We start from the raw sequence: 9,292 nt of genomic DNA, 5'->3' as shown, positions 1-9,292 counted from the left end.
AGCAGCCTTTCCCATCTTGAGCTTTTAAGTTGAGGGGAAAAGTTCATATCACTTAGAATTGGCCATTTTCAAGTGTGTGCATCAGTGGAATGTAGTTATGTTCACAGTTTTTTTCAACCACCACCAAGTGTTTCCAAAACACTTTTATGATCCCCAAAGGAAAATCTTGTACTGGTTAAGCAGTTGCTCAGTTCTCCTTAACTCACCTCTGGTAACCACCCACTCATGTTCTGTCACTACAGCTTTATTTGTCATGGCTACTTGGCAGATCAGAAGTAAGACACTTTGCAGGCTTTTGTGTCTAGCGTCTTTCCTTAGTGTGATGTTCACCCATGTGAACATCCATGCCACAGCATGTATCAGCAGGTCATTCCTTTCTCTGACCAAACCATATCCCCTTGTGCACACATACCACATTTCATTTAGCTATTTTCTTCAGGAGTCTTTGGGCTCTTTCCCCCTTTTGGCTATTATGAACAAAGATATTGTAAACACACTCATACCATAATTGTTGGAATGCCTGCTTTGAAACCTTCCCTTTGCATATGCTAAGTAAGTGTTCTACTGCTAAGCTATGTCTCCATAATTTGGTTTTCATGAGTCGGGGTCTCACTGTGCTAGCCTAGACTGGCCTCAACCTCTTGATCCTTTTGTCTCCGCTTCCCACGTGCTGGGATTACAGACATGGCACTATGGCCAGCTTGAATTCCTTTCACATGTTCTGGTTACTTATTTTAATTCATCTCTGCTGTGTGTATCATCAACATCTTTCTGATGACACGAGGCTGTCTTCTTCTTTTTTTTTTTTTGGGGTCTGGTCGTGGGCCTGAACTCTGGGCCTGGGCGCTGTCTCTCAGCTCTTCAGCTCAAGGCTAGCGCTCTACCACTTGAGCCACAGCGCCACTTCCGGCTTTTTTCTGTTTGCTTATGTGGTGCTGAGGAATCAAACCCAGGGCCTTGAGCATGCAAGGCAAGCGCTCTACCACTGAGCCACCTTCCCAGCCCCGCTGTCTTCTTCTTTACCTCTCAGTGGAACAACCTTGAGTCTTTTGTCCTTCAGTGTCCCCTTGTATAAAATGGAGTCTGTAATAAAAGTAACTATCATCTAAGGAAGATTGTGATGATGAATACATAAAACAGGAATCACTGTTTCCTCTGTTCCCAACACTTCCTTCTTGGAATCTCTTTTTAACCACCTCACCAATGCCCCTCCTCCCCAACTTTTTTTTTTTTTTTTTTTTTTTAAGATCTCTCATCTATTTCCTGGAGTGGCTGTTGGCTGAAGTGTCTTTCTGGGCAAGGGCACTGAGCAACTGGGCTACTCCTTTAGCACAGGGAGTCTGGGGAATTGGAACGATCAGGCTCTCCAAGACAGGAAGAAGGCACCAACCAGGTATAGATCTTAGCTTTGCATGTCTTCCTTCCCCTCCAGTAAGGATCTAAAGATCTTGACAGTGAGTAAAGAATCCTCCACTCCATAGACCTACTGGATCTATGACCTGCACATGTTCCTAGACCCCAGGGACTGTGTCATCTTTCTGCAGGACTTACAATCGCTTCCTACTCTACTATACTAAGACCACTCCTCTAAAATCCCATGTAGCAGATAGTTCTCATGACGTTTGCTTGCAAAGGGTGAGAAGTTCCTCTTCTTCTTCCTCCCCCTCCTCCTCTTCTTTAATTTAGGAGGCATAATTGTGAATTGCTTTAAACACACATCCTCTTTGCACTCATTTTGCTTTGCTATGATCCCACTTTACACACTAGACCTCTTGTCCTTAGCCTCCTGTTTTCAAGTCCAGCTAGTTTCCCCTTAGTCTACTTTTATCTGAGCTGTGCTAAGCTAGTGCATTTTCATCATACTAGTGCACCTGCTGGGCTCACTGTAGCTGCAGTTTTCAGCCCCAGCTCTTCTGCCTGTCTGGAATGGCATATTTCCTCCCACCTATTCTGATCCTGCCACCTGGCAGGCCTCATTCAAATTCCTTTTCCTATACCAAGGCTCCCCACCAAGCTTTTCAATCAAGGCCTTGTTCTTTATTTTGGAATTGCCTATCATTCTTAAAGTTGTTGCTTTCTGGGCCTCAGCGCACAGAAGCAATGTCTGTGTGAATTACAAGAACCTATTCATTCCCTGGAGGCTAATGAATTGCAAAAAGATATCTTCAGTCATCCTCTCAGCTGGGCAGTTTTATGCAATGTGCAAGATTGTGCCATCATACTCAGCCAACTTCTCTGGCAGTTTCAAAATAACTGTGACCGAAACGGTCTGTCATATAGATGATAGCCTGAGTTCCCGGCTCACTCACCATCACCTCCCATTGGATTTGAAGCTTCATTATGGGAGGAACCACAACTTACCCTTTGGTTTCTCCCCACTACTGTACCTGATTAAGTAAGTGCTAAGTCTTCAGTGTCCAGCAGGCGAAGTGAATGAAAGGAAATGTGTATCAGGGACTTGGCCCTGAAGGGGCAGAACTCTTGGAGGTAATTGCTGGCTGGTATCTCCGGCGAGCTCAGTAGCATGGGCTTTTGTGCCATTTTGGAACACAGCCTCTCTGCGGTCCCTGTAGGCTGCTTCCTCTCCAGAATCCCAGCTCCTTGTCAATTCACCTGACCATACATGGTCCTTTTACCAACTTCATTGAGTTTCCACGGGGTAGCTTTTTTTTATTTCCTCTCTCCCTCTTAGAAATCTCTACTGGGATCAGTTTGTCCCTTCTACAATTCGCTAGATAGTCTTTCCTTCCCCTTCCCCAATTCCCAGCTCTCAAAAGTATTTCTTCAGATGCAACAAACTTGAGTTTTTATTTCTAACGTGTGTATGGGGGAAGTCTATCTAAAGTCTGTCAAGGCTTTTCCACTAAGTTCTTGGAGGACAAAGCCTGTTGCTGCAGGGTCCTCGTGGTATTACCCCCCACCCCCCTCCATTGCATCTGCATTCATGGGCACAGAAGCATTTACTAGTCTCTAAGCTTTTTCTGCACCTTTTTTTCTTTCTACTTTTGTTTTTCATAGTCTGTTTGGCTATGAGAAAATAAATAATTTTATCCATTTCACTCATGAGACCTCTTAAGACCAGGAGGCAGAACTGTCTTATCTTGTTGTCTGATGTGGGGGCAAGGCTTCCACTCACTCGTATGAGGGCGTGGGCATAGTGTCAGTTTGGCTCTAGTTTTGTCCTCTGAATTCTTGCTGAATGTAACCATTCATTATCTTTGGATTCAATTGGCTGGCAGGGCTGAGTATCCTCATCGATGCAAGAGCCCGACTAGCATAGCTCAGTGGATTCCTGGGTTAGCAACTACCAACCTGGGAGTATTGTTCTTTTTTTTCTTCTCAGCTTTCTATTCTGCCATTCTTGGTGATTGTCTTTCTGAGAGTCAGTAGCCTATGTATATGTGTAACCTTTTGCATCTGTATCTGTGTGGACAATGATAGGTATCAGAGTAACCAGGGGAAGTTTGAAAATTAGCAATAATAATCAGAACAAGCACCTTAAGTGATTCTAATGGGCAGATAACACTGTAGATGGCAAAGTAAATTATCTGTGGCTTCAAAAATTCTCCATGGATGACCTGGATTCATAGTCAGAGAACCTAATTTAACTTGTCTGATGCTGGGGACCTATGACAAATTTCTGTACCTTCAGTCATGCCATAGTCCGGTTGGGTTGTTATAACAAGGTATCAATAAGCTGATGCTTTACAAATGATGGAACTTTATTTCTAACAATTCTGGTGAGACCCATTGCTTTTAGTTTATAGATGATGTCTTCCTGTTGTGTCTTCAATGGTAGAAGGGCTGAGAAATGTCTCCCATAAGCTTGCTCTATACTGGTGTTAATCCTATCTGTGAGGTTCCACCACCATGACCTAACCACACCCCACAGGCCTCATTTCCTTGATCACCTTGAAGCTTAGAATTTCAATGTATGGATGGTGTGGTGTGGTGTGGGTTGGATGGGAAAGGCATTCAGACCACAGCTCCACTGTAAAGAATAAGACTACGTGCCTAGGGACCCAAAGGGAAGAATCTTTCCATTCTGTCATCATCAACAGAATGTTCACCTGTGGCTTCTCTAGCATCAGAAGGGTAGCTACTAATCTAACCTTTGCTCTAGCTTTCTGGTTGTAGCGCGCTCACAAACGGTGATCTTGACTGTGCTTCATTTGGCGGTGTTAAATCCTAACGTAAGTGGGATTGGGGTGAGTTTGTTCTTCTATATCTGAATCATCTTGTGTAGCACTTCCACAACCCAATAGCAAAACCAAAACAGTGCAAGTAAAATATGATGTTATGTCTCCAAAGAGAACAGCATGCAAATGGCAAGCAGGCATGTGACACATGTTTCAAAGGGAAATGCAAATTGAAGCTATGCAAGTATCACCTTGAACTTGTTAGAATTACAATGGTGGAGAAAACAAAAGATAAAATGTTGGCAATGATGTGGAGAAGGGGAACCCTTGCACACTATTGGTGAGAATGCAAATTACTGTAGCTACTATGGAAAACAGCAGGGAAATTCCATGAAAAATGAAAACTACTCTTTGATCCAGCTCTCTCCCATCTCTAGGTATACACCCCAGAGAACTGCAATCATGACCATGAAAAGATACCTACACTCTGACATTCATTGCAACATTATCCACAATAGCAAAGATAAGGAGAAAAAAATCCCTAACGGTCTATTGACAGAAGAATGGATAATGTACATGAGGTAGACATACAATGGAATGCTATTTGGCCTTAAAGAAAGGCCAAATAGCATCTATTCCATTTGCTTGGAGGGTGTGAGCTAAGAAGATTCTAACCTATGCCAAAGTCTGAGAACCCCCAAGGTGGGAGTTGGTAGGAATAAATGTTTGACTTACAGTGGTTTCACACTGGAGTGTGTACCAGAGCCACTTGGGGTTTGTTGAAACACTGGTGCTAAACTTCACCCTCAGTGGATCAGTTGCAGATTCATCAGCTCGTGAGAGGCTGTGATGGTTGGAGCCATACTTCAGGAACCACCTGTAAGAGTTGGATCTGGCTTTCCAAACATGTAGGAGCTGTGTGACCCTGAGCCAGTCACTTCCTTCATTGAGAATCCAGTTCCGCATTTTGCACAAGGACAGACAAGCAGGAGTGAGTGAGTGAAAGGAGAGGACTTTTGCCATCTGTATAGCATAGGTCTCAGGTCACAAGACATGTGCAAACCCGGGGTGAGTTTTGTCAAGATTTCCCTGGCTGGTCCTTGGCAGATTTTTCCCCCCTCTCTATGTTCAGTCTGCTAGGCGTTCAGGGTATGCAAGCCACTCCTTAGACTTTCTAGTACAGAGGAATTGGGACCCTCTCAAGAGCTCTTTCTGCTTTCTGGGCTCCAACAGCAAGGATCCACTTTGGGGTTGTTGGTGCATGTTTACTACATCGTCATCATCACGCCAGCTTTATATCTAGCTGGCCTGGGCTGTGACAGATGATGCCCGTGGCGTCTAGATTCCCTGACATCTTCTCACTGTCCTGCTCTGGATTCCAGACACATTCCACACAGCTGGCTGTGGCTGTTCTGACATCATCATGGAAAGCAAACCGCTACCCAGAGAGATAGGAACAAGGTTCAGAAACTACACACGTGGTCCTCAGAAGGAGTTATGGGTTTCTACACTGGGTTTTCTTTTTCCATTTAATTTTCCCCATGGTTATCTTGAAGGCATGTTTACCTTCTTCCAGCATACCCCAGAGGATGCAATTCGATGAGTTTCCTGAGCATTGGAGATCTCCTTCCAGGGTGGAAAGGATGCCGATGTCAGTCTGGGGTTCACACAGCAAACTAGTTCATGGATACCCACTGCAGAGCATAGAGCCTGCCCCTTCCAGAGCCCTTTTTGTTCCTAAAAGTCTTCACCATGCCAAATCCCAGGGATTTCAGCACTTTATTATTATTGTTGTTGTTGTTGAGAGGTACTAATCTAACTACTTTTTACTACTCCCATGTGGCTATGCCTATCAAACCATTGTCTAGTTGAGGAAACACAGTAGGTGCAGAAAAAGACAGGCCTAGAAAACAGATACAAGGCGGGGACCAATTCACTCTGATTTGAATTCTTCTGGGCCATGATGAAATTCTGCCCATGCCCACGGATCCCAAGGATGATTGCCTGCATTTCCCCCATGAGCTGAAGAGCCTGAATGAGAGACACATTTGGGGGATGATAACGTAGAAAGGCCATGGAAGGCTGTCTTGGCCAAATGGTTTATAGGTAAGGATTCAGCCTCAGGGAGGGAAGTCCACTTACCCAAAGGTACAGAGGAAGATGGACACAAGAACAGGGCTTTGGAACCCAGACCACCCTGTCTTCTTCTCCACTCCTTCCTCCACATACTTTAGGCAGTTATGTTTTTCTTTTCTTTCTGTTTACTAAGTACCTGGTACTCTTGTTGAGCTTAATGTAATGTGCCCACTGTGGCTGATGCTAAGCCTTTCCTGGGAAGGGAGATACCATAGGCTAGACTTCTAGTAATAGGTGAACAAGTGCTCTTTAAATACCATTTAGAGAACCCTCACGTGCAGAGATGTAACCTGCTCAGAGCCGCGTAGTAGGCATGGTCAAGTCATGAGGCTGATTTGCTATTCACATTCTTCAGCCATTCTTTCGTGCCTGCCCTTGGAGAGGAAAGAAGATTCTGACTTAGGGAGGAATCAGGGAGCCACACAAAGCCAAGAATGACAGCTGCTTACTTGAAACCTTTTTTTTTTTTCTGGAAAAAAATACAATTGCTTAGAATGCCTCTAGATGACCTCATGGCTAAGCTTATGCTGTGACCCACCCTGCTGAAAACCGTGAAAAAGAAAATTCAGTGAAGGGTATTATTTTAGATTGTGTTTGAAGTTTTCGTCCTGGGAGTACCTTGTGGCTTGGTGGATTTCCAGTGTGAATATTCTCATTGGCACAGGCTCTGCATGTCTACATTTCCCTTCTTGGTGGAGATTGGGTCAGAAAGGAGAGATGCAAGTTATTTTTAATTTGGCCACCGAACGAACATCCAAGTCTTCCTTCCAGCAGCTCAGCCTATATGTTTTCTCAACAGGGTATTAATTACCTGGCTCTGGGACCAGCCAGTCAGGCTGTTCTAGCAGCTTTGCCTGTCCAGCTTACTGGATGCAATTGCTTGTGGACCCAGCAGGGCTCAGGGACTTCAGCAGGGAGCATCCTTCTTCCCAATAAACTCAGACAGGGGTACTGAGTAACTTGTTAAACACATTTATTGATTTCTTTCTTTTTTTTTTTTGACAGTAACCAAACACAGTGAGTGACCATTAGAAACAAGAAAAGAAAGGCATTCGTTTGTACTTTGTGAGATCTGTCTGCACCTGGAGAGAAAAAGACACCCATTTTCCCAGGAATTTACAAGGCAGAGTGCATTCCTTCAGGGAGCATCACAGGGTGGGGTGGGGCGGGCTGGGGAGGGTGGGGGAATGGCAGTCTTGAGACGCAAGGAATGTGGCCTGCTAGGTCAGGCTGAAAGCTCACCTCATAATGAATGATCAAGCCATGGAGTGGAATTAAAAGTTATACTTGCTTAGCAAATGCATTCCTGTTTGCCACAAACTCAGTAGAACTGGCTACAAATGAACAAAATATGGAGAATGCAGAAACACACAAGATCAAAGAAGATAGTTGCATGGTGCCAGGGCTCAGCCTGGAAGGAAGGAGAACAGACCCGAGCCAGCAAAATGAAATTAACTCGTTAAACACATTTATTGGAGCTGTTAACAGTAACCCAACACAATGTCTGACCTTTGGAAAACAAGAAACAGCAAATGGATCAATTCTGATCTTGGCAAATCCTACTACAGATATGTGACAAAGAGGGAAATAATTCCATTTCTTTATAGTCTGCGGTGAAATATATACAATGGGTAGCTCTTTGATGTCGGTCCTTGTTTTTTTTTCAATTGTTGAGTAAACAGAAGAATCATAATCTAGAAATAAGTGTCCATGGTCCATTTTGTCCTATTGCCAGCATCCTCAAAAGATCCTAGGACACAACCGAAGATGACCTGATGCATTCTGATAGATGTTTTCAGAGCTGTGTTTCCTCCTCTTTCTCCTTCTCTTTTCAGAAGAATTTTGTATGTACAAAGGTTGAAAAGTCTCATTGGGTAGATTTGTTAGTTCAGGAAACAGTATCAAAATTTTAATCAGGTTGACTGGTTATTATTATTATTTTGTAAGACCGCTTAGGAATGAACCTTCTGTTTCTGAAACTTGACTTCTTTCATCATAAGGGTGTGTGTGTGTGTGTGTGTGTGTGTGTGTGTGTGTTGTTGTTGTTGTTGTTGTTGTTGTTTGGGCATGTGTTTAAGAGATGCATTCATTCCTCTGCCATGGTTTTGTAGACTCTTCATGAAGAAGGGACCAATCCAAAGAGTGAATGAGCGTGGGGGAAGGAAGGACAGAGAAGAAAGAAGGGGGGTTCTTTCTAGGTTACGTCAATTCACAGTTGTAGCATTTCACTGAGGTGGGATTCTTCTTGGCTTAATTCCCTACTTGAGGAGCCATTCATTCACTGAAAAGAGAGAGAGAGAGAGACAAACAAAACCACACATACACATACATAAACACACACACACACAAACACATCAAAGCATAACTAAATCAATGTGTATATAGGATTTGGGGGACTTATTCCAAAGAGGAAGGGGTTATTCTGTAATACTTGCTTATTATGTATTTGCATTTCAAATACGTTTCCCCTTCTCCATAACCTCTAGGCCCATTTTCCATTATGGTAGCAATTAGTCACATAATACTACCATGAACTCTAAATGAATTAAAGTTAAAATTTTGCTTGAATCATCAAAATAGCCTCACTTCAAGCATTCCATAGATAGTGGTTTGCTGTATATTGGTCAGCTATAGGAGCCACAGAGCTAATAGCTAGTGTATTGGATAATAGAAATATCTACTAGACAGAAAGTTCTAGTAGGTGGCCCAGGTCTAGATCGGGGAGGTGGGTAGAACACTTCACCCCAGTCTCCCAAACCCAACAGGTTACCTGAAAGTCTTAGAAGTACAACCATGACCATAAACTTGCTTATCATCTATGGCTGATTTCCTATAGCATCATTAAAGGCAGAGGCTATATGACCTACAAAGCTTGACATATTTGTTCACTGCCCCTTTGCAGAATAGTGTCTGATTCTTGGTGTAGATTGTAAGCGCTGTATGGTCAGGGCTTTATCTGCCTTCATCACCTCTGCATTACCATCTCTAAGAGCCTGGCATATAGTAGATACCCAATA

The 9,292-nt window shown here is 43.5% G+C and overlaps 1 protein-coding gene across 1 annotated transcript in view; it reads right to left on the bottom strand.

Annotated features, from left to right (window-relative positions):
* Positions 1-7,721: 7,721 nt before the first annotated feature.
* Positions 7,722-9,292, bottom strand: part of Ca10 (carbonic anhydrase X) — a 359,930-nt gene continuing 358,359 nt past the window's right edge. The window contains exon 8 of the mRNA XM_013037785.1: positions 7,722-8,556. Coding sequence (XP_012893239.1) covers positions 8,534-8,556 — 23 coding nt within the window. The 3' untranslated portion in view covers positions 7,722-8,533. The remainder of the gene's footprint in view (positions 8,557-9,292) is intronic.

The sequence above is a fragment of the Dipodomys ordii genome, unplaced genomic scaffold (assembly GCF_000151885.1).
Source record: "Dipodomys ordii isolate 6190 unplaced genomic scaffold, Dord_2.0 Scaffold7, whole genome shotgun sequence".
In the NCBI taxonomy this organism is placed as follows: Eukaryota; Metazoa; Chordata; class Mammalia; order Rodentia; family Heteromyidae; genus Dipodomys; species Dipodomys ordii.
This window is presented reverse-complemented; position numbering and strand designations above follow the sequence as displayed.